Source organism: Galleria mellonella, unplaced genomic scaffold (genome assembly GCF_026898425.1).
Source record: "Galleria mellonella isolate WM207_F2 unplaced genomic scaffold, CSIRO_AGI_GalMel_v1 utg424, whole genome shotgun sequence".
NCBI classification, from domain to species: Eukaryota; Metazoa; Arthropoda; class Insecta; order Lepidoptera; family Pyralidae; genus Galleria; species Galleria mellonella.
The window spans coordinates 982,754-1,008,773 of NW_026442097.1; the positions used below are offsets into that span (position 1 = coordinate 982,754).

The 26,020-nt window shown below is 37.1% G+C and overlaps 1 protein-coding gene across 2 annotated transcripts; it reads left to right on the top strand.

The window, feature by feature from the left end:
- The first annotated feature begins 1,585 nt into the window (after positions 1-1,585).
- On the top strand, positions 1,586-25,049 carry LOC113509262 (uncharacterized). 2 transcript variants are annotated; one of them, XM_052898353.1, is made up of 7 exons: positions 1,586-1,769; positions 9,994-10,084; positions 10,653-10,809; positions 17,477-17,579; positions 18,577-18,820; positions 21,806-21,891; positions 22,564-25,049. In XM_052898353.1, exons 3-7 carry the CDS (start codon positions 10,756-10,758, stop codon positions 22,656-22,658), a joined length of 582 nt encoding a protein of 193 aa, XP_052754313.1. In that variant the 5' UTR covers positions 1,586-1,769; positions 9,994-10,084; positions 10,653-10,755; the 3' UTR covers positions 22,659-25,049. The 2 variants fall into 2 exon arrangements, with proteins under 2 accessions (XP_052754313.1, XP_026748380.1); XM_026892579.3 differs by lacking the exon at positions 9,994-10,084.
- Positions 25,050-26,020: the final 971 nt, after the last annotated feature.

A 26,020-nucleotide genomic window follows, 5' to 3' on the forward strand; every position in this document is an offset into this window, starting at 1 on the left:
CTGAACTGAGTAATCTAAGTAATTATTTACTGAATCACGCAAGCAAAACCATAGGCAACAACTAATTTATTCTAAGACTCGTGAACGCAGTCACGGGCATAACTAGTATTTATTATACTAGAGCATACATCCATACGTCACGCATCAACTCCTGCGCACAATATAGTTCCTTCCATATGGTAGTGTGCGCTCGCACACACACACGCAACGAGACCAACAGGTGTGCACACATACAAGTGCAAATAGTACAGGCTGTTTACATTTTCCTAATTTCTCTAAAACATTTTTTTTTAAATAAATTTACATTTTTATTTCCATAAATGCGTCATAATGGTTGTAAGACTACTTATTAAGTAGGTACTTACATTCAGTTTTTTTTTATGGGTGAAAATGGAATGGTAACCCCGCCTGCGCTAACGGGATACGCTGGCGGAGCACCAGTGAAGGGTGATAGATGAGAATGAAAACAGGCCAGTTAGCCCATCATGATGAATTCATCAGGAATCAACCACGATAGTTTCCAGGGGGAACCGCGAGGAGGTCGAGCTGGTTGGGTATATTGCTAGCAATGGGATTCTCAGTCTCCATTACTAACAATCCCTTTCCCCCCACTTACATTCAGTTATATGTTAACTATAGTTAACGTATTAAATATACTTATAAAATCTTTTACCCTATCTGAATGATCAACGCACAGCTAAAGCTACTAAGTCTAGGAAGCAGAAGCTGGAATAAAAAAATTGTGTCCCACAAAAAAACACAAAAATTGTGACAAAACCAAGTTATTTAAATCTAAAAATTACTCAAACGATTTTGATAAAATTTCTATGGGATTAATCTGTAAGTATATCTTTTTAAATGTAGATTTAGAACTGAAGTTATGAGTAAATACAATACAACCGAATTGAGAAACTTGTTATTTTTAACCGAGTTCAAAAGAAAGGCGATCTCGATTCAATTGAACAGGTTTATTTTGGAACATGTGTAACGCACAAACAACTCCTCTCGTGTTGCAGGTGTTCATGGACGACGGTAGCGCTTTCCATCGCCTTCCTAAACAAAAAAATAATAATAATAAAATCGCATCCGCTAAGAAAAGAATTTAAAAACAATTTTAGCTTAAAGGAAAAACATGACACTATGCATGCAGAACCGCAGGCAAAAGTTAGTATTTTATAAATAATTAAAAACCTAATAAAGTCATATAGTTTTATAATTAGAACTATATTACTTGTGCAAAATTTTATAAATAATTTATTATTTAAGCTCTCTTTGACTCCATCTAATAATTATCTATAAATTTTAACTACACACTGTAGATTCCCTTATCACTGTTCACCTTAACGTGTGAACAATGTACACGCATACAAATGCAGTTAATATGCATCTTATTTTCTAGACGATAAGATTGATTTTCTAAATTCATACAACACTAAAGTATTTGTGGAACATTAAATTGTAACCAGATTATATTGACCTCCCGTGTCCCTCGTCGTAGTACGTTATTCGATATTGTGGAGGGAGAATGTATAGTCGAGCATGGGTCTTCGTAAACTGGACATAGAACGTTCCGATTTTGAAAACTTAATTTCGTATTCACATTCGCGCGCCGTACCGCGCTAGACGTGTCCCGCCATTTAATTTCTTTTTAATTTTTCAACTTTTTAATTTCGTACGCATTTGGATTCACAGTGAATTTTGAAGCTATTGTTGTTTTTTTGTGTTATCTGTTCTTATCTGTGGAATGAAGGACTTTACACAACTCGTGAGTAAGTAAAACCTATTATTTTCTATTCACTTTGTTTTTATATAGCGTCATAATCGTAAAATATATCTTAAACAGAGTCGTTAAGGCGAGTACTTTTTCTTTTACGTAATTAAATTGGGCGCGATTTTAATCAATGTATTTTTTTTGTTTTGCGGATGCAAACGAATAGTGTTGTACTGTCTTCTGATTATTTTCTGTTTGGATTTATTTTATCTGTGGCGTATTAATTGATCTGGAATTTATCTAAGTAATACAGATTATGTACGTAATGTTTAGTTAAGTTATAAAAAATGTAGAACCAATCAATTAAACTTAGTACTTACATTCTTACACGCTCCTAATGTTGTTTAATTATAGTTCCTGCGATTAACTTAGGTATTTGTTATTATATGAACAGATCTACGTAACGCATCAATGATTTAGGTTAATCTTAAAAATGCTACGTAATTTTTTTTAACCGACTTCAAAGAAGAGGTTCTCGATTTTTTTTTCTGTAGTTTCCTATCTTATATTCAGTTCAAATCAGTTGTTAACCGATTTGTAACATTTTAACATTGCAATTAAATAATAAATTTTTTTTTGTGAAATAAATAAATATGCATTTTTTATGCACCTTAGAAAGGCAAACAAGCTGACGGCCCACCTGATGGAAAGTGGTAACCGTCGCCTATAGACATGAGCAGTACTATGGACATAACAGAGTATACTGTTTCGCCCATGATACCCCCCCATGCGTTGCCACTCCTGAGCACTCAGATGTTATTCCTCTGTACCCTGTAAATTTACTGCCATATCCCACCCTTCAAACCGAAACACAGCCATGCAAACACAACTGCTTCACGGTAGAAACACGAATGGGACAGAGGTGCCCAAGCAAACGATACAACAAACAAACCTACATATGTAAATGTTGCTTATAAACTAATACACATCTATTGAATGAAATAGCCGTGTGGTCCCGGCATAGAATAGGCCACCGACTAAGGGGAGGCGAGAGATGAGCAGCAGCGTTCCTCTTAAAACGTCCCTAAAGCCTGACTGCGGTTGCCAATCTGGCTGCCAAGCGTGGCAACTAATGGTGAAACCCCCCAAGGGGAGGCTTATGTACAGCAGTGGACAGTTAAAGGCTGGTATGATGAATAAAATGGCGGGAGATTTTCAATTATTTACAAAACGTTAAAATATTTTATGTCTACGCTACGATATAAATCAATGTATTTAATAAAGATAAGCTTTATCATTACGAGTCATTGCGCCCTGTTTTCTTTATGTCTATACTAGCGGCTCGTCCCGGCTTCGCACGGGTGTACATTTTTACAACATATTAAAAAGTGGTCATTGTGACATAACGATAATAGTTGGACATATAGTGTCGCGATGTTTTTTGTAGCTATTGATATTTTCTTCAATATTGTAGAACATACTTTTGTTCTATCACCAATAGTTTCCGCAGCGCACGCGACCAAAGATATTTTATAGCATTTTTTTACACCTTGAGTTACGTTACTAAAGTTTTAGTAAGGATCCCCTAATGTTTTCTAGCAATAAATATAGCATGTGTTACTCAGGGTGAATGTAGCTTTCTATTAGTGAGAGAATTTTTGAAATCGGCAAAGTAGTTTTTGAGTTTATTCATTACAAACATACATACACACAAAAATACAACTCTTTCCTCTTTCAATATTGTAGAACATACTTGTTCTATAATGCAATGGACGTAACCGATGTTGAACATTTTTTGACGATTTTAATTGCATTTTTTTTTTATGTCGAAGTTTAAAAATGTCCACTCGTCCGAAGCCAGGACAGGCCGCTAGTTAATAACATATTTAACGGCGAAACTAGAGTTTCTTTTTTATTGGATGAAAATGGTATGGTAACCCCGCCTGCGCTAACGGGATACGCTGGCGGAGCACCAGTGAAGGGTGATAGATGAGGATGAAAACAGGCCAGTTAGCCCATCATGATGAATTCATCTGGAATTAACCGTGATAGTCTCCAGGGGGAACCGCGAGGAGGTTGACCTTGTTGGGTATATTGCTAGCAATGGGATTCTCACGTCTCCATTACTAACAATCCCTTTCCCCCAGCGAAAATACAGTTATAATCATTTATTTATTCGATTCGATTTATTTATTCACTAGTATGTACAACACACTCTGCGCCTCTAGATAACACCCATCATCAGGCTTTGATAATGTTATCAACTGTTGATAAGGACACAGGTACGAAATACGAAAACATCCCATGCGAAGGTTAAACATGCTGTTGGACGTTTTATATAATGCTTTACCACAAAGATGGTAATTTTTTTTTATGCAATTTAAAATATAAATAAGTTTACTATTGTAATCATGTAAAAATGGAGGAAACAATAAAGAGTATCTATCTGTCCATCTATTTATTGCCTGTATACCTGAATGTGACAGAAAGTGATCTCTGACTACCCCTCGTCTAATGGTATCTGTTATTTATTTATTTATTTATAATGTAATATCAAATGGAGGCGAATGTAATGGACACATACAATGCATTTTATTTATATTTCTTTTTATTGTTATTTTTAATGAGGAGTTTCGCGACTGACTCTTGGCCACAGCAGAATATCAGTGTTTTGCTCTTTTAAGGGCAAAGCAATAAACTGAGTTGTGACCATTTTGTGTTACTATGGCACACGTGTGAAGGAAGGGAAAGAAGGGAGATTGTTAGTTTATATATTTTGTTTTTTTTTTGTTTTGTGCTTTTTATTTTCATTCTTTTATCTCTTTTACTGTGTATTATGTGTATGTTTGTATTGTAATTTGTGTGCTGTAAGTAATGTAAATAAATTATCTATCTATCTAATTCAAAGGCTTCATATTTTTAAAGTCGGTTAAAAATTTGTGTACATTACATGACCATGGCCAGATTAACTATGTCAGTGCCTGTAGACCAGTGTTTCGCAACCTTTTTCGTGCCATGCCCCACTTGAACATTTCAAACATTTTTATGCCCCCATACATAATTTCTCCCGACAAAGTTTACTTGACGACTCTAATCGCCCAGTTGATATTTTGGTAACGTCAAACGAAATTATACCTAATATATATTTTACAGCATTTTTTTTTTTAATTAACTTTTTTTGTTAAATTTGTCACCGATATCTACTCGTAGCATTGCATTTAAATGGCCCGGAGCAATTGAGATAAAATCGCTTCGAGTCCATTTTTTAATTACCCCCTCTTAACTATCAAATTGGCCCCCTGTGAGACGTGGGCCCTACGTTGGGAAACACCACTCTAGACAATGGAGATCGAGCTAATAAAAAAAAAAAACTGCTTTTATATTTATTCTAAATATATCATCATCGTCATTATTACAGTCTTTAACTGTCCACTTCTGAACATAAGCCTCCCCCTTGGGGGGTTTTGCCGGTAGTTGCTACTCTTGGCAAGCGGATTGACAATCGCAGTCAAGCTTAAAAGATGTTTTAAGAGGGACGCTGTTGCCCATCCCTTGCCGTTCCTTAGTCGACTTACGACACTTACGGGAAAGGAAGGGGTGGCCTATTCTGTGCCGGGACCACACGGCCATTCTAAATATAACAACGGGGAGGGGGGAAGGGATTGTTAGTAATGGAGACCAGAAATCCCATTGCTAGCAATATATCCAACAAGGTCGACCTCCTCGTGGTTCCCCCTAGAAACTATCATGGTTAATTCCTGAGGAATTCATCATGATGGGCTAACTGTCCTGTTTTCATTCTCATCTATCACCCTTCACTGGTGCTCCGCCAGCGTGTCCCGTTAGCGCAGGCGGGGTTACCATACCATTTTCACCCACCAAAAAAGAAAATGTAACAACGACAATATACGCAGTCGGGTAAAACCGAAATAAAGGTGAAATAATTGCAACATGTGTTTATACATTAATATAGGTGTGTATGTTTGTAAAGACGACTGTATTTGTACAGTTGTGCAGTGTTTGTTGTCTGTTTGTAAACGGACAGAGCCGCGGGAAACAACTGATGGTGATAGAATTAAAAAAAAATATGAATACATATATTTTTATGCAACTTAGAATAGCAAACAAGCTGATGACCTTGCTAATGGAAAGTGGTAACCGTCGCCTATAGACATGACCAGTACCATGGACATAACAGAGTATACTGTTTCGCCCATGATACCCCCCATGCGTTGACATTCCTGAGGACTCAGGTGTTATTCCTCTGTACCCTGTAAATTTACGCCATATCCCACCCTTCAAACCGAAACACAGCCATGCAAACACAACTGCTTCACGGTAGAAACACGAATGGAACAGGTATTGCAGGCGTTCATAGGTTAAGGTAACCGCTTACCATCAGGTGGGCCGTATACTTGTTTATCGTCTAAGAGGTGTAAAAAAAACTACTTCATCTGTTCTTGAATTGAGTTTTTTGTGGGGGAAAATATACCTACTTTTATTTCATAGAAAGTTTTGTATATATCCTAAAAAAGTACTTAAAGATAAGGTCGTGAACTCTGTTAGATATATTTTTAGGGTTCCGTACCTCCAAAGAAAGAAACGGAACCCTTATAGCAAGGCATATTCCTTTTCAAAAGGCCGGCAGCACACCTGCAATACCGTTGGTGTTGTGTGTGATCATGGGCGGCGGTAGTCACTTACCATCAGGTGAGCCGCATGCTCGTTTGTCCCCTGTGTTGTATTATAAAAGAAAACTTTGCTATCCGCCCGTCCGTCTGTCCAGACCCTTTTTCTTAGGAACGGCTGGAGGTATCAAGTTCAAATTAATACTACATACTCAGGTCTGCAATCTCTTAAAGCGGTGATAAAAATCAAGCTTCTAAATCGACGCAATCAAACGATACGGCCGTTTACGTTACATTTATATCGCGTATTTTGACATTCGCAAAAGGAATCAAAACCTATAGGGTGCTTCCCGTTGACCTGGAATAATGAAATATGGCAAGAAGCAATGTCGTGTAGCACAAGTAAAGGAAAAAATCCGAAAACCGTAAACTTGCAGTTTTTTTTATATACAACTTAGAATGGCAAACAAGCTGACGGCCCACCTGATGGAAAGTGGTAACCGTCGCCTATAGACATGAGCAGTATCATGGACATAACATAACTGTTTCGCCCATGATACCCCCCATGCGTTGCCATTCCTGAGGACTCAGGTGTTATTCCTCTGTACCCTGTAAATTCACGCCATATCCCACCCTTCAAACCGAAACACAGCCATGCAAACACAACTGCTTCACGGTTGAAACACGAATGGGACAGAGGTACGCAAGCAATCGACTTTTTTACAAAGTCTCCCTCTGGTAAACTTGCAGTTATTTCACAAAAAAAAACTTGATTATTTGTACGGAACCCTCGTTGCGCGAGTCCGACTTGCACTTGACTGGTTTTTTTTAGTCGTTACTTCTGTCGTGTCGTGATGTCGTGACATAATCGTTTATAATGGTTACTTCGCTTGCATTAACTCCGCATTATGGCTTTGATACGAAATATCTTGTTTTCTTCCGACTTAAAAAAAAGGAGGTTCTCGATTCGCTTGTATTTTTTTTTTCTACAACTTAGAATGTCAAACAAGCTGACGGCCCACCTGATGGAAAGTGGTAACCGTCGCCTCTATAGGCGATATATGTCTATACATGACCAGTAGCATGCACATAACAGAGTATACTGTTTCGCCAATGATACCTCCCGTGTGTTGCCATTCCTGAGGACTCAGGTGTTATTCCTCTGTACCCAGTAAATTCACGCCATATCCCACCGTTCAAACCGAAACACAGCCATGCAAACACAACTGTTTCACGGTTGAAACATGAGTGGGACAGAGGTACCCAAGCAGTCGACTTTTGTACAAAGTCTCCCTCTGGTAATTATTAGTATAGTAGTGGATAACATGTTTCATCCATTTCATCCCAAACCTCACGATCGTTTTAAATTTAACATACGTAATGAAAATATGTGTCATTCTATACCGTGTGGTCCCGGCATAGAATGGACCACCCCTTACTGTCCCGTAGGTGTCGTAAGAAGCGATTAAGTGAACTGAATGGTCAAAGGATGGGCAGCAGCGTCTCTCTTAAAACAGCACCGAAGCCTAACTGCGCTTGCCAATTCGCTTACCAAGCGTGGCAACTATTGGCAAAACCCAATGGAGGAGGCCAGTGTCCAGCAGTGGACAGTTAAAGGCTGATAGAATACAATAGTCAAAATATACAATGATGTTACATTTACGCACCACTTACAAATGGCGACTTGAATGTTTACATGCGCGTACGCACCTGTGCCATCGATTTAACGGCCGACGCATCTGTTGCGTCGAAATACACCCCTCTTAACAATATTACATACAGGTGTAAACTAATTTCATTTTCAATTCACCAGAGGGAGATTTTGTATAAAAGTCGATTGCTTGGGTACCTCTGTCCCATTCGTGTTTCAACCGTGAAGCAGTTGTGTTTGCATGGCTGTGTTTCGGTTTGAAGGGTGGGATATGGCGTGAATTTTTACAGAGGAATAACACCTGAGTCTTCAGGAATGGCAACGCATGGGGGGTATCATGGGCGAAAACTCTGTTATGTCCATATAAATAACTCTCTCTGTTTCTCTCTCGTATAAAAAAATTTTTTTTTTTTTTTGTAATAATCTCATGTATTTTTGATTCATAGTTAGTTTGAATAACTATTGTATGGATAAAAAAGCCATATTTTAATTAAATATTTACATTTAATTTTTATTTTGTATTTTATTCTTTTTTTTTTTTTTTGTTTTCATTCCTCTTGTTTGTTCGTATATATTTTTTTTGTTAACTCCTATTTTTGGCTTGTTTTGTGATCCTAAACTGTATCTATTTGCTCTGATGTAGCCCTGGTTTTGCTGTAAATAAATAAATCCGAATAAATAAAACCGCGAGGAAGTCGACCTGATAGGGTGTATTGCTAGCAATGGCTCAGTTAGATCCCATTACTAACAATCCCTTTCCCCCATATAAATAACTCTCTCTCTCTCGTGTCACATGTGTCGTTGAATATAGCTTAAATCTTTCCTCTCTGTAACTTTTGAACAATATTTCTCAACTGGAGCCGAGGGTAAAAACGAATCTATCTATTCTATTTAAGAGCTGGGCCTCTGGACAAGTGGCAAGCGAATTCGTCGATGGAATCGACATCGCTAGCTAGTCCGTGAGTTGGAATGAGTCACCCGGCGTTGCTATCTGATTCTGTCTCACGGACTAGCTAACGATGTCGATTCCATCGACGAATTCGCTTGGCACTTGTCTAGAGGCCCTGATCTCTTGTTGGTGGAGCTCTTGCCACTCACTACGATTAGCAGCGAGTCTTTTCACCTCTTGATACGACACGACACCAACTCCTTCCTTGATCTGCCTGATGTAACTGTGCCTCGGTCTCCCCCTTCCCCGCCTTTCTTCTATCTTACCTTCTATTATAACGTTCATAAGTCGTATCAAGTGTCCCAACATTTTATAAACGAACATAAATATAAAATACGGATGGTATGAGAACCTCGATTTTTTTTAAGTCGGTCAAAACCACGGGTTAGTGAGCAGGGGGCCGGCAGAGCGTGTCTCTAGGGGTGGTTCGAAATGTCAAGCGTGAACAATAGGGGTGCACTGGGTTGGAAATAGCTGTACGAAATAAGATACGTTTACCATTTGCCATCGGGCGGGCCGTATGCTTGTTTGCCGAGTATGCGATGTATAACTAACTAAATTGTGTTATTTTGATTTAAAAATTAAATTACTGGATCGATTTTGATACAATTTGTATGGAACTTTTTTATCTTAAAGGATATAGATTGGGTATACATATATCCTTTCAGATAAAAAAAAGAGTTTTCCAAATCGGTTCACAACTGACGGAGTTATGAGGTGACAAACATACAAAAAAATACAACCGAACAGAGAACGTTCTTTTTTCTGAAGTCGGTTTAAAAACAATCAACTTGAGTTGTCTGGAATCAGCTTTATTTCCATCGTGTAATGGCAAACTAAAGAATTAAATTCTTTTATAAAACCGAGGCGGCAAACAAGCATACGGCCCACCTAATGGTAAGCGGTTTTTTTTTAATGGATGATAATGGAATGGTAACCCTGCCCGCGGTATCGGTATACACCGGCGGGGCACCAGTGAGAGTGAGGATGAAAAGGCAGGTCAGTTAATGCATCGTGACGAATTCAACGATAAATTAGTCACGATGTTTTTCAGGGGGAACCGCGTGGAGGTCGACCTGATAGGGTATATTGATAGCAATGGGCACAACTAACCTCCTATTAACAACAATCTCTTCCCACCGATGGTAAGCGATTACCGTAGCCTATACCAAAGCCACCTACAATACCAAATTTATCAAAATTTTAACATTTTTTTTATACAAATTAGAACGGCAAACAAGCTGACGGCCCATGATGGAAAGTGGTAACCGTCACCTATAGACATGAGCAGTACCATGGACATAACAGAGTATACTGTTTCGCCCATGATACCCCCCATGCGTTGCCATTCCTGAGGACTCATATGTTGTTCCTCTGTTCCCTGTAAATTCACGCCATATCAAACCGAAACACAGCCATGCAAACACAACTGCTTCACGGTAGAAACACGAATGGGACTTTAGCAATCGACTTTTGTACAAAGTCTCCCTCTGGTATTAAGAAATGTGGCAGTGAAATAACAAAAGCATGGGATCATCGCCCTAGTCAACAGGAATGGCAACGCATGATGGGTACCATTGGCACCACGGTGCATTTTATACTCATGTCTATAGGCCACGGTTACCACTTCCGATCAGGTGGACCGTCAGCTTGTTTGCCATTTTAATTAGCGTAAAAAAAAAAATTCCAATAACTTTATTTTATTCTTTTCAGATTAAAAGAATGCCAAAATTAGCAATATATTCCGAGGGAGATAGCAGTTTTAAATAATTATACACGTGTTATATAAGTGTAATGTAATTGATTGAAACACAAAATGGCCGAAAACGAAGCGCCAGTCACTGTGGACGATCTGCCGATGACGTTTCAGGTGAGTTTATTTATTTATTTAAACTTTAATGCATACTAAAATTTGTTTTTACATATGGCGGACTTAACATCGGACGGTGTTCTCTACCAGTCAACCATTGGGCGAACAGAGAAATAAGTAGCCGGTGCATTATTGAATAGAGGAACAATAAAGCAATACTTGATATATTTATATATTATACTAATATAAATATACTTGTAATGGGGGGAGAGGGGTTGTTAGTAATGGAGACTAAAAATCCCATTGCTAGCAATATATCCAAGCAGGTCGACCTTCTCGCGGTTCCCCCTGGAAACTATCATGGGTAATGATGAATTTATCATGATGTGCTAACTGGCCTGTTTTCATTCTCATCTATCATTCTTCACTGGTTCTCCGCCAGCGTATCCCGTTAGCGCAGGCGGAGTTACCATACCATTTTCACCCATAAAAAAAAAATACTTATAATATAAATATATTAAATTGCTGGCTACCAGAAGGCTGGCCTATATTTTGGTCAACGCATCTCTATAGCTATTCGGCGTGAAAATGCAGCAAGTCTCTTAGTTACGCTACCAGTTGGCAGTGATCTCAAAGTTTTTTTTTTTTTTTTTATATTTAGGTAGTTTTTTAATGTATTGTTATTGATATTTATAGTACAAAGATATAATATCATATATAGATTAAATTTTTTAAATAAAAAAAATACTATTAACAAATAATAAAGTGTCTTAGAAGAGCAAGTGAAACGGTCTATGACTCGGAGTATACCAGCAAGGTTAATTTAAAAGTAAAACGAAAAAATATAAATAAATTATATGTTATTGTAACAGAGAAAGTATAAACAGTGTTTTATATTATTCTCAAATTCGTGTATAATATAGTATATGTCATATATGTGTAAGTATATTTGTTATTCATATATATTTATTCGTTTATATATGTAATTTTAGTATGTATGCATATCAATAATTTAGTAGTACCGCATTCGTGTATTCTGACACTTGCCTACGGTTGACTGGGAGAGAATGCTTTTAGCATTAAGTCCGCCATGTACACATATTTGTACTGATGAATAAATAAATAAATAAACGATCGTCATCATTAATTTATTTATTCGTTCATACATTCATTAATTCATTATATTTATTACAGTTGCATTGAATACTTTTTAGTGGATGATAATTAAATGGTAACCCCGTAATAACCAATTCTGTGCCGGGACCACACGTCAAAAAATAGAGTAAAAACATTAGAAACATAGCTCAATACAAATGTAAAGTAGTAGTAAGTTTATACTAGGCCGCCAAGTTGGAAAAAAATAGAAGAGTTCACGACAAATAAGTCAGTGATGTCATAGCAGAGTCAGTTGACACTTTAAAGTAGGGGTCATTTCATTTGACCTCATTTCTAATTCAATCCAGTTCATACCATGTTCCTATGTTCATAATATAGTCCCATTAGGGTAGGCAGAAACAATGGAACGCCAAATGCTTCGATTCTTTCTTCATTCTTTCTTGCTCGATAAATCTCTTTCGTAATTCTTCTTTCGTCCATACTCTTATATATATATATATATATTTTTTTTTTTGATGGGTGAAAATGGTATGGTAACCCCGCCTGCGCTAACGGGATACGCTGGCGGACCACCAGTGAAGGGTGATAGATGAGAATGAAAACAGGCCAGTTAGCCCATCATGATGAATTCATCAGGAATTAACCATGATAGTTTTCAGGGAGGAGATCGACCTGGTTGGGTATATTGCTAGCAATGGGATTCTCAGTCTCCATTACTAACAATTCCGTTCCCCCCAAAGGTACACCCATTTACATAACATGTATGGTGGCTCTAAATAATAATGGTGATAATGTGAGGGTACCATTTTATAAAGTCATTTGCTTGGGCACTTCTGTCCCATTCGTGTTTCTACCGCGAAGCAGTTGTGCTCGCATGGCTGTTTCGGCTTGAAGGGTGGGATATAGCAGTGAATTTACAGGGTACAGAGGAATAACACCCGAGTCCTCAGGAATGGCAACGCGTAGGGAGGTATCATGGGCGAAACAGTACACTCTGTTATGGCCACGATACTGCTCATGTCTATAGGCGACGATTACCACTTTCCATCAGGTGGACGTCAGCTTGTTTGCCATTCTAAGTTGTATAAAAAAAAACAACTAGACTAGCTACTGCCGTTGTAAATGAATTCATGTGGTGAGCGTGAGCATGGGCTTTTTTTCTGAAATTCCCCATCTATACAATGCACCATCACACCTACGAGTATGTCTGAACATTTGTCACTAAATCACAATGGCGACACTAATCGATTTAATCTAGTCACGGTACAAAATTAATATCCTATTGGATTGTGAAGGGGTTATTTATTTATTTATATACTTTTGTACATTCACTTATAGATTTTTTTCTTTGATGGGTAAAAATGGTATGGTAACCCCGCCTGCGCTAACGGGATACGCTGGCGGAGCACCAGTGAAGAATGATAGATGAGAATGAAAACAGGCCAGTTAGCCCATCGTGATGAATTCATCAGGAATTAACCATGATAGTTTCCAGGGGGAACTGCGAGGAGGTCGACCTGGTTGGGTATATTGCTAGCAATGGGATTCTCAGTCTCCGTTACTAACAATCCCTTTCCCCCCACTTATAGATATTAGGTTATAACAAAAATGTACACAGGCGGACTTATCCCATGAAGGGGTTTTTTCCGGTCAACCTTGAGAACTCGAAAGGGGAAAATGTCTATAGGGTTTGTATATAAAGCATAACATGTATTTTAAAGTCTTTTTGTTTGAGTACCAGAGGGAGACTTTGTACAAAAGTCGATTGCTTGCGTACCTCTGTCCCATTCGTGTTTCAACTGGGAAGCAGTTGTGTTTGCATGGCTGTGTTTCGGTTTGAAGGGTGGAATATGGCGTGAATTTACAGGGTACAGAGGAATAACATCTGAGTCCTCAGGAATGGCAACGCATTGGGGGTATCATGGGCGAAACAGTGTTGGTACTGCTCATGTCTATAGGCGACGGTTACCACTTACCATCAGGTGGGCCGTCAGCTTGTTTGCCATTATAAGTTGTATATAAAAAAAAAACAATTCGTACACGTGCGAAGCAGGGCCGGATTGTTAGTAAAAGTATAAATTTAATGAAATAGTAACATTATATGTGTATTTAAAAAGAGTGACGTCATCGCCTAGTATTTACATATTCCATTCGCAGTGAGATTAGGTTAGATATCCAATTACTGTACTGTGCTTCTAAACTGTGACGGTTCGTACTAAGACCGCTACAGACGGGCGATTTTTTGTTTCAGCTATTTACTGTCCAATGCTAGCCTTAATCTGACCCCAAAGACCGTTCCGGGAAGCTTCAAGCTTCTGAGTTATTTAGATTCATTGATTCCCTACAATTTCCTCATAAATTTCATCATATGAGCCGTTAATTGTCCACTGCTTAACATAGGCCTCCAGGGGGGAAAGGGATTGTTAGTAATGGTGACTGAGAATCCCATTGCTAGCAATATACCCAACTAGGTCGACCTCCTCGCGGTTCTTCCTAAAAATTAACATGGTTAATTCCTGATGAATTCATCATGATGGGCTAACTGGCCTGTTTTCATTCTCATCTATCACCTTTCACTGGTGCTCCGCCAGCGTATCACGTTAGCGCAGGCGGGGTTACCATACCATTTTACCCCATCAAAAAAATACGTACACTAGGTACAATTTACATTAATTTCCACAAAAAGTTGCCTGAAAGTCGTCCAGTCTGCAGTCTACATGCAGACTAGATCATGTTAACGAATCGCTAAATTTTATACAGAGCGCAACACAGTTATCAAAACGAGCGGTATTGTAAAGTAATTAATGTATGCAAATTTACTGCCTTAAGGGTGTGCGCAAACGAGGTAATTAAAATAGATTTTTTAAATGTTTTATCCACGACTTCGTTTGCGTTACCGAGATATGGTTTTTTAATGGATGATAATGGAATGGTAACATCACACGCGCTATCGGTATACGCTTGCGGGGCACCAATGAGAGGTGGTAGGTATGGATGAAAAGGCAGGTCAATTAGCCCATCGTGATGAACGGACCTGGAATTCAGCACGATGGTTTTCGGGAGGGGGGACCATGTGGAGGTCGACCTGGTTGGGGATATTGTTAGCAGTGGGATCCTTAGTCTCCATTGCTAACAATCCCTTCCCCCGGCACTAATGAGGAGTGATGGGTGAGGATAGAAAGGCAGGACACTTAGCCCATCGCGATGAATACACCTGGAATTCAGCGCGATGGTTTCCAAGGGAGGACCACGTGGAGGTCGAGCTGACTTGGTATATTGCTAGCAATGGGTCTGCTAATCCGCATTACTAAGAATCCGTTCCCCCCGACCAAGTACGAGTATATTGCTAGCAATGGGACAGCTAGTTCACGTTACTAACCATTCCTTCATCCCCCATTGATTGGTGAGGTTGAAAGCAGGTCAGTTGGCAGTTTTTTTTTCTAAATGGGGTCACAAGTCGCCATTAAGAACAATCCCCTCGCATCTCTTTTTTTTCTTAGCAAGTCCGTTCCGTTCTGGGAAACAAAACCTCTGGATCCGTTTCAATGCACCCAAGCGTATTGATACATCACTATGGCCCCGTGCGTGTGACGTCACTTCCGGTCGACAAAATGGCGGCTAGCCGCTCTAATTGTGGTTTAAATTATCGTCCATTCAAATATGTACCCAACGGTGTATTGTGTTGGAAATGTAGATGGGTAGATGTTTCAGATATAGTTCGATAAACGGTTATTATAAGTACATTTTGCGAAAAAGCATTTGTAATCGTGTATTGTTTTACCAGAGGGAGACTTTGAATAAATGTCGATTGCTTGGGCACCTCTGTCCCATTCGTGTTTCAACCATGAAGCGGTTGTGTTTGCATGGCTGTGTTTCGGTTTGAAGGGTGGGATATGGCGTAAATTTACTGGGTACAGAGGAATAACACCTGAGTCCTCAGGAATGGCAACGCGTGGGGGGTATCATGAGTGAAACAGTATACTCTGTTATGTCCACGGTACTGCTCATGTGTATAGACGACGGTTACCACTTTCGATCAGGTGGGCCTTCAGCTTGTTTACCATTCTAAGTTGCATAAAAAAAATGTATACATACGTACAATAAGTATACGATTTATGTACCCCCCTTAAATTATATAGATAGAGTGTCTCCATACAAATGCTTCGAGAAAGACGGCTCAACTTTTTCAATTTTGCGTGATAAATAGTTACGGGTGATTCCTTTATAACTTCTATATTTATTTTGTCTTATAAATTCTGCATCTTTTTAATGCGTAAACACTCATTGTATTTATTAAATAATTAAATATAGATACGTCAAGATACATTGTGTACGTAAGTATATAGAACACTGATAAAAACAACGAGTCAGCTAATTTGACAATTAGCTGACAAAAAGTTGATCCGTTTTTGAGGCTCGATGCTCTATCTATATAATCTAACGTACCTCTTTAGTTTTTTTTTTGATGGATGAAAATGAAATGGTTGCCTTACCTGCGCTACCGGTATACGCTGGCGGAGCACCAGTGAAGGGTGATCGATGAAAATGAAAACAGGCCAGTTAGCCCATCATGATGAATTCATCAGGAATTAACTATGATAGTTTCCAGGGGGAACTGCGAGGAGGTCGAACTGGTTGGGTATATTGCTGGCAATGGGATTCTCAGTCTCCATTACTAATACTCCTATTCCCCCCATACCTCTTTAGTTAAAATATTAGAAGTATTATGCATAGAGATAAGATCCTTTTAGATGTATTTGGAATCATTTAGATTTTTTTAGATTTAGACAAACAAGCTGACGGCCCACCTGATGGAAAGTGGTAACCGTCACCTATAGACATGAGCAGTACCATGGACATAACAGAGCATACTGTTTCACCCATGATACCCCCCCAGATGTGTTATATTGTCCAATATCAATATTGTAATTGTGTTGTAACTGTAACACCCCTTATTTTTTTTTTAATAGTTATTAGTTTTTGGTCTCCACTAATTCACAAATATAGATAATCAAAGTAACAAACACACACTAACTGGCCTGCTTCATCCTCACCTATCATCGTTCACTGGTGCCCCGCCGGTGTATACCGATAGCGCGGGTGGTGCTACCATTCCATTATCATCCATTAAATAAAAAAAAACAAATTTGCTCCATCATGCACCTTTCGTTAGAGCACTTGTTTTATTAAACAATATTTCGAAAAGAGGTATGAATCTCTTTATCTGTTCTCTGATAGAATTCGCAAAGGCTAATTTACTATTTGTTATTGTAAAATCTAAACTACCATGTTATTTTTTTTTAATGAGTGAAGATGGTATGGTAACCCCGCCTGCGCTATCGGTGTACACTGGCGGGGCACCAGTGAAGGGTGACAGGTGAGGATGAAGGCAGAACGGTTGGCCCATAGTGACCAAATGAACAAGAATTAACCACTATGGTTTCCAAGGGGAACCGCGTGGAGGTCGACCTGATAGTGGGTGTATTGCTAGCACTGGGGCTATTAAATCTCATTACTAACAATCCCTTTCCCCCGACCCATGTTATTTGTTGTACTATGCCTCATTGGGATGTATCCTGTAAGAAAAAAATAAAAATCTGACTCTTTCCAGGTAAAATATTTAGGTCAAAGAGACGCCAAAGGTTTATGGGGCATCAAGCATACCAGGAAACCTGTGGATCTTATGGTGGCTGCAGCGAAAGCCTTACCTCCAGGTACGTTTGAAGCAGTTGTATTTTTTCATGGCTGTGTTTCGGTTTGAAGGGTGGGATATGGCAGTGAATTTGCAGGGTACAGAGGAATAGCACCTGAGTCCTCAGGAATGGCAACGCATGCGGGGTATCATGGGCGAAACAGTGTACTCTGTTATGTCCATGGTACTGCTCATGTCTATAGGCGACGGTTACGGACGGGTACGGTGCATGGTGTTAGTCGATCACGTACGGACTTTTTAACGACCATGTAACTTTAGACATAGTACATTTAAATAAATACACATAATGTTGACAGAGATATAAAAGAGTAACTGTTGAGTCTCTCGCGGACTCCTCTCAACAGATAACAACTTTACGAATCTTGCAGTAGATTTAAAAAAATAATTACTATTTATAAATGCTTGTAAACAAGTCTATTTGAAGAAAGATGATTTGAATTTGAATAGACTACTTGGGTACCTCTGTCCCACTCATCTTTCTGCAGTGAAAAAGCTGTGTTTGTACGACTGCTTCGGTTTGAAGAGTGGAATATGGCAGTGAAATTACAGGGTACGAAGGTATACCACCATAGCCCTCAGGAATGGCAACGCATTTAGGATATTATGGGCATCACAGTATACTCTGTGATGCACCACGCTACTGTACATGTCTATTTATGACGGTCACTGTTTTCATCAGGCGAGCTGTCAGGTATGTAACAAAGATAACCAGTGATATGGACTTTCGTAACATAACCCTTAGTTATATCTTCCTTCCTTCCTTCCTTCCTCCCTTCCTTCCTTCCTCCTGTCCTCCCTCCCTCCCTCCCTCCCTCCCTTCCTCCTGTCCTCTCTCCCTCCCTCCCTCCCTTCCTCCTGTCCTCTCTCCCTCCCTTCCTTCCTTGCTTCCTTCCTTCCTTTCTCTCTTTTTTTCTTCCTTCTTTTCTTTCTTTCTTCCTTTTTTTCTTTCTTTCTCTCTAGTTCACTAAAATAAAAAAACTTATTTTCATTTCACCCAGATCAAATCCTGCCCATCGTGAAATTGGTGATATCTGTCGATGGTGTTTTCATAGAGACAGTACATCAGGGTTTGAAGCGGAATGAATTCGAGCACATGTCGGTCTTCTTCAAGATCGAGTCCATATCCTACGGTGTGCAGGACCTCGTGTACACTAGGGTGTTCTCCATGATAACCGTCAAGGACTCGGTCAACGCCAAAGGTCTAAATCCATTCGAATGTCACGGATTTGTTTGTGAATCAAGGTTAGTTATTATTTATTTATTTTATTTATTTATTTACACATACACTAAACAAACTTTTCATTTAAATAATATCATTAATTAAATACATGTTACATATAACAAAACAACATAATAATGAAGGTTACACAATTATATAATAACATTACTATTTTACTTTTAATTTAGAATAAAAAGAAAAACATATCAAAAACAATATGAATGTAGCCAGTGTTTGTGCAAAGGACCTAACTCGGCATATGTCGCAGCTTCAAATCTGAAGCTACGACACTGATTTTCAGTAGGCCCTAAATACGTAACTCACGGAGACATGTGTGCAAGAGATGTTATGTATAAATATATAAGAATAATATAAAAAACAGGTATATTAAATTGGTTTACGTATTGAATTTAGAATGATTGGTTAATTTTAGAATAAATTGTCGCGTATAACGCGGTTTCAGAGATGTTTCCTCCCACGAACACTCAGGTTGTGGAATGAGCTCCCTGTCGAGGTTTTCCCAAGAGACAACAGCGTAGGGTTCTTCAAAAAGGGGGTAAAGAGGTTTCTACAGGGTCGGGAACGCGCGCGTAATACCTCTGGTATTGCAGGTGTTCATAGGCTACGGTAATCACTTACCATCAGGTGGGCGGTATGCTTGTTTGCCACCTCAGTGGTATAAAAAAAAAGAACTTTTACGTATGAGTGACGTAATAATATAAGATGCATACATTTCCCAATGGTCCCGGGTTCGATCACGCTACAAACTGAAACAAGCTAACGGCCCACCTGTTGGAAAGTGGTAACCGTCGCCTATAGACATGAGCAGTACCATGCACATAACAGAGGATACTGTTTCGCCCATGATACCTTTCATGCGTTGCCATCCCTGAGGACTCAGGTGTTATTCCTCTGTACCCAGTAAATTCACGCCGTAACCCACCCTTGAAACCGAAACGCAGCCATGCAAACACAGCTGCTTCACGGTTGAAACACGAATGGAACAGAGGTGTCCAAGTAATCGACTTTTGTACAAAGTCTCCCTCTGGATGTATATGGTAAAACGACGTTTGCCGAGTCAGCTAGTTATTTTAAAAAAAAAATCTTTATACCCGTGCGAAACTGGGTCGCTGTTTATTGATAAAAATTGAGTATCTCCAATATGTTATCTATAGTTTCCCATGGTTGAAAACGACATAATGTGATCGAAATTACATAAGAAATACATGTGATGAAATAGTTATATGTCCCATAAAATTGGGTCATCAAATTTATCTTTAAAATACTTATTTATAAATCCCACATCCATTTATCTGTACTAATATTATGTAGAGGTAAATTTATGAGTTTGTATGTTCGGTGTAATCTCCTGTACTATTCGATTTTGAATTTTTTTTCTGTAATGTAGTGGCAAAAATTGAAAAATGTTGCGTTGGTTTGTCTATTCGGAGAGGATGGATGAAAGAAGAATTACGAAAGAGATTTATCGAGCGAGAATGAATGGTGATGTCGGTAGGGGCCGCCCTAGACGGACGTATGTCGACCAAATAGGCGACGTGCTGAAGAAGGGCCAAATTAAAAGTACCCGTAACCGGCGAGCGTGTATGAAAAGATTGATGGATGTGGAGGAAGCGAAAGAGGTTTGTTTGAATCGAAGCATTTGGTGTTCCATTGTTTCTGCCTACCTTAATGGGAGACAGGCGTGACAGATATGTATGTATGTATGTTAGAAAGGTATATTATCCCTGAGTTTTATAGACTACTTTTTATTTTGCCAAATTCAGTTCATAAAGAAATAATCAAGGTGGTCTCCAGGGGGAACCACGTGGAAGGCGACCTGATGAGGTATATTGCTGTAGGTCTATTAGATCCCCATTATTAACAATACCTCCCCCCCCCCACCATTAATTTTAAGTTGTACAAGGCTATTTAGCCAATGTTATGGGAATTCAAATTAAAACAAAATCCAAAATGTTCAATGCATCAAACAGTTTGTATGGGCGTGAGAAAAAGTCATATTTCGCTTTGATAACATAATGTGAACATGTTTTAATTAAACACAAGATAAACAAGACAATTATATTATTGTTGTAGTCTAAAATACAGAAGTAAAAAGAAAAAAAAAATATCCAATACCTTAATCAATGCCTATGTGGTGAGATAATACTCGCCAATGTTTATTATTTATATATATATATATATATATATATATATATATATATATATATATATATATATATATATATATATATATATATATATATATATATATATATCACGACGCTTGGTCACGGCACTCACTCGCAGGATGCGCGCGCAGGTCGCGCAGGCGCTTTGTGATTGTTGACTGCGCGCGCATACCGCGCACGGGCCAGCGACCAGAGAGAGTGTTTTGTTAACTTGGACAATTTAAAAATTTATTCGTTTATTGTAAAATAATTATTGTTCTTTTTAATTATTGATTAAATATATTTAAAAGATGAACCCTACCATCAATCCTACACCTATATCGTCACTACATAGTATAAAACAAAGTCGCTTTCTCTGTCCCTATGTTCCTTTGTATGCTTAAATCTTTAAAACTACGCAACGGATTTTGATGCGGTTTTTTTAAATAGATAATGATTCAAGAGGAAGGTTTATATGTATAATACATGCATACTATTGTAGAGGAACACTGATAATTTTACAGGTTTCTAATGTGATGTCGTAACGTAATGGGGGGCCGGCGACGGTATTTTGTATCAGCATTGCACCCGTTCGAAGCCGGGTTAGAAAGCAATTATTATAGTTATTGTAGAAAGCAATAAATGAATTGAATTGAATTGAACACACATAACAACGGACAGGCGTACTTTCTAAATAGCCATGTGCTCCCGTATATCTCGAATAACAAATATACTTACACATATATGATATATACTATATTATACACGAAATTGAGAATAATAAGTTATGTAAATAAATAATATATCTATCTATATAAAAGCGCACTGGTCATTTTACAGGAACGCCGCTCGACGTCTCATTTATTCCCTGTCAGCTGCGTTCCAAGATTATTCTAGAAGAGTTAAGGAGATGCAGGCAGAACCTGGTATGTGATATTTTTTTTATACTACTTAAAATGGCAAACAAGCTGACGGCCCACCTGATGGAAAATGGTAACCGTCGCCTGTAGACATGAGCAGTACTATGGACATAACAGAGTACACTGTTTCGCCCATGATACCTGCCATGCGTTGCCATTCCTGAGGATTCAGGTGTTATTCCTCTGTACCCTGTAAATTCACGCCATATCCCACCCTTCGAACCGAAACACAGCCATGCAGACACAACTGCTTTACGGTAGAAACACGAATGGGACGGAGGCACCGAAGCAAACGACTTTTGTATAAAGTCTCCCTCTGGCATTTGACACACTTATAGTTCGTATAGAGAAGAAATGCAGAATGATAATTTTTTTTTTAATTTATGCATAAAAAATATATTAAATCAATAAAAAAAACATTACACACACTACCATGTATTTGACACACACACTCATATTGTACTCTTTTGTTTATTGTTAAAGTCTGCGGTCGAATTGAGAATAGATTAATATTGTTTGCCTTTAACATTACTTGTCCATAGTCTCACTGAATGTCAAACGTGAACATAATACATTCATTCATTACTATATATGTTATGGTCGAATTTCGACCACTGGACGTCCAATAGTATATACACAACGACGAAAAGATTTATAAGTGTTTATTATATTTTACAGAACTAAATGAGAGACATACAAATCTAAAGAAGAGGTTTGCAATAGATCTTCGGACCCCGGAAGAAATTGAAGCCGACCTGGAGACAGAGGCTTAACTTGATTATGTACATTAAAAAAAAAATAGAGGCTTAATATCATAAACCCAAAGATACAGTATTGTAAAGCTAATTACATAATAAATAAAAAAAAAAAAATAAAGTATTGTAAAGTTATTTGTCTATGATATTGGGATCAATTCTGAAGCACGATTTCTCTAAACATCTCTTAATTTAATATTTTAATTATTTTGTATTTTTATTTATTTATACTTTATTGTACACATTAATGATACATACAATATATGTCACATGCAATCAAATGTACAAAGGTGAGCGTAACTCTAAAAGAGTTCTCTTCCAGCAACAGCCAAAGTGGAAAGAAATATCTTAACTGGACAGTTTCACGAAATAACTGTTTTATGAAACATTATGAACTAAATTTAAAATAGTTTAAATTTGTATCTATTAATAAATTAATTTATTTCAGTCTTAAATACATAGATTTTAATGAGATATCAAATTAAAAAAATTTAATTTTAGAAATGCTTTTAGAGAAATGACGTTTCAGAATCGACTCCACTGTCAATGCTCGTAACTTTTTTAAACATCCAAAATGGCGGGAGCTCTCAATTTTTGCGTGTGCGCGCCATTTTTATTTATTACTTTTTCTAGTTTATCATTAAATTAATTAAATATATTTTGTATATATTTAAGTTAACATATTTTTTGTATTAAGCCAAATTTAATGAGGGCATTGAACTGAAGTTTTATTTTTTTTACTCATGTTATGAGTGATTCTTTTATAACTTCTATAATTTTTGTCTTATAATTTCTGCATCTTTTTAATGCGTAAACATTCATTTTATTTATTAAATAATACATCCAGATACATTTAATGCATAAGTATATAGAACACTGATAAAAAAAACGAGTCAGCTAATTTGACAACTAGCTGACAAATAGTTGACACGTTTTTGAGGGTCGATGCTCTATCTAAGATAATATCAAATTTTTAAGTAAAAAAAAATGGGACTTCAGTCAATTCCAGTTTTTCATTCCCATAATGTTGTGATTATTATAATAAATTTTATAATTAATTAGAAATAGATAAAAACCAAAACATGTCTTTGTGATTTAGCTTTTAGTATTTAATACATTTTTATATTTATTATATAATATAGTCACTATTATATTTTTAGAATACATTTATTTATATAAAATTATATATTTTTCAACCAATTTCTAAAAGAAGTAGGTTCTCAATTCGGTTGTATTTTTTTTTGTGTGTTTGTCACCTCATAACTCCGTCAATTGTGGACCGATTTGGAAAATTCTTCTTTTATCTGAAAGCATATACTTACAGTTAAGTTCTGTAAAAATTTTATCAAAATCGGTTCAGTGATTTAGTTTTTAAATCAAAATAACTGATTTTTTCACAGTTAAAGTTAGTTTCTTGTGGGACACAATCTTTATTTATAATAGAAATATTAGATTTCATTAAGGTTGCATATTTTTTGTTTATAATTATTTACTTATGCAATTATTTAAGAATAGTTTCTTGCATTACAAAAATGCAAATCGCATAGTTTTTACTTTTACCCTAATTTCTGTCTAATTTTTAGTTTATTCTTATTCTATGTACTGTTTTCTGATTTTAACGCCATACAATTATTATTTTTTTTGTAATAAAAAAATGTCATTATTAAATATTTACTGTGTTTTATAGAATTTGGTATAAAAGGGAACCGTATTGCCTATATTTTTCCATCTCTTTGTTGTATAGTGTAAAATTATTGACGTAATTTATTTTATTAAAAACGTTTGTTGTGATAATTCATGTTTTTTTTTATTAATAATAAAAAAATTACTGTTCCCTCGACCACAGATAGAGTAAGTAATTATTACGTTACCTAAAAATTGTGGCACTGCCCTTATATTGACGATATTGAAAAATGGATCTATGCAACCATTTAGAAGTAATATACAATAAAATAAATTCATTTTATAAATACAATATAGAGACTTAACGCGATTCGATTGTAAGTAAATAGTACCTACATACCTATCTAGTTATTATTTCCAACGTTTCGACGAGGATTGCACTACAATGTGGGCATGACAGCGCCAAAATATAAATAAAAATCAGTTATGTAGGTACTATTTACTTACAATCGCGTCGCGTTAAACCTAATTAAGGTATTTGAAATATGTGTCAACGAAGTATAAGGTTAAAATTCATTTTAATAGTGTTGTAACATACTTCTGTCCAAAATATCGATATCAATAGATGTCATAAAATAGCTAGCTATTTTTTAGTATGAAATTTTTAAATTCAAAACCTGGTTGCATAGATTTAATATGAATGATTTTTCTTTGAAGTGATGTGGGGCTGATATAGAACCACAAAAGCTTGGTTTTTTACTAAAATTAGGCCCTTCATCTTTTTGAAATATTCAATTCCGAATTCAAAAATAGCATTTTTATACAAGACTTTTTTTAATTTCATCCATGAACTTCAATACAAAAACGAATTCTTCTTTAGCCGTCTCAACTTCTTTCTCGTTATTTTGTACGTATTTAAGAAAGCCATCTTCTAGTCCATCACTGGCGCTATGCTCTATTAAATCAAGAAGTTTATTCGTAAACAAATGTAGATTAACTTCTAAAATCTTCTTTCTAGATAAATCGTCTAGATATAACTCTTTCAAATTCGCCAGCCATCTTTGATTTCTGAACTGCGTTATTATTGCAATGTGCTTTATTGCGTCGTGCAACTAAAAAAAAATAATTGTATTTACAACTATTTAAATTTGGAATTTGTAATTATTTTATGCTACGATGGCTTAGATTATATAGATAGAGCATAGAATCTCAAAAACGGGTCGACTTTATGTTGGCAATTTTTTTTATTATCAATCATTTATATATTTACATTTATACTACTAGTATAGTATTATATTATCTGTGCTTATATTAATAGTTATCTGAAGATATCTTAATACATCCTTTTTGAAAAACTCTATGCTACATATAGTCTCTAGGGAAAACCTCAGCATGAAGCTTACTCCACGGCTTTAACGTTTTTTTTTTATGCAACTTGGAATGTCAAACAAGCTGACGGCCCACCTGATGGAAAGTGGTAACCGTCGCCTATAGACATGATCTAGTATACTAAAGAGTATACTGTTTTGCCAATGATACCCCCCATGCGTTGCCATTCCTAAGGACTCAGGTTTTGTTCCCCTATACCCTGTAAATTCACGCAATATCCCACCCTTCAAACCGAAACACAGCCATGCAAACACAACTGCTTCACGGTAGAAACACGAATGGGGCAGAGGTGCCCAATCAAACGACTTTTGTACAGTCTCCCTCTGGTGATGGTTGATGGATGAATGATTAAGATGATATGGCTTCGT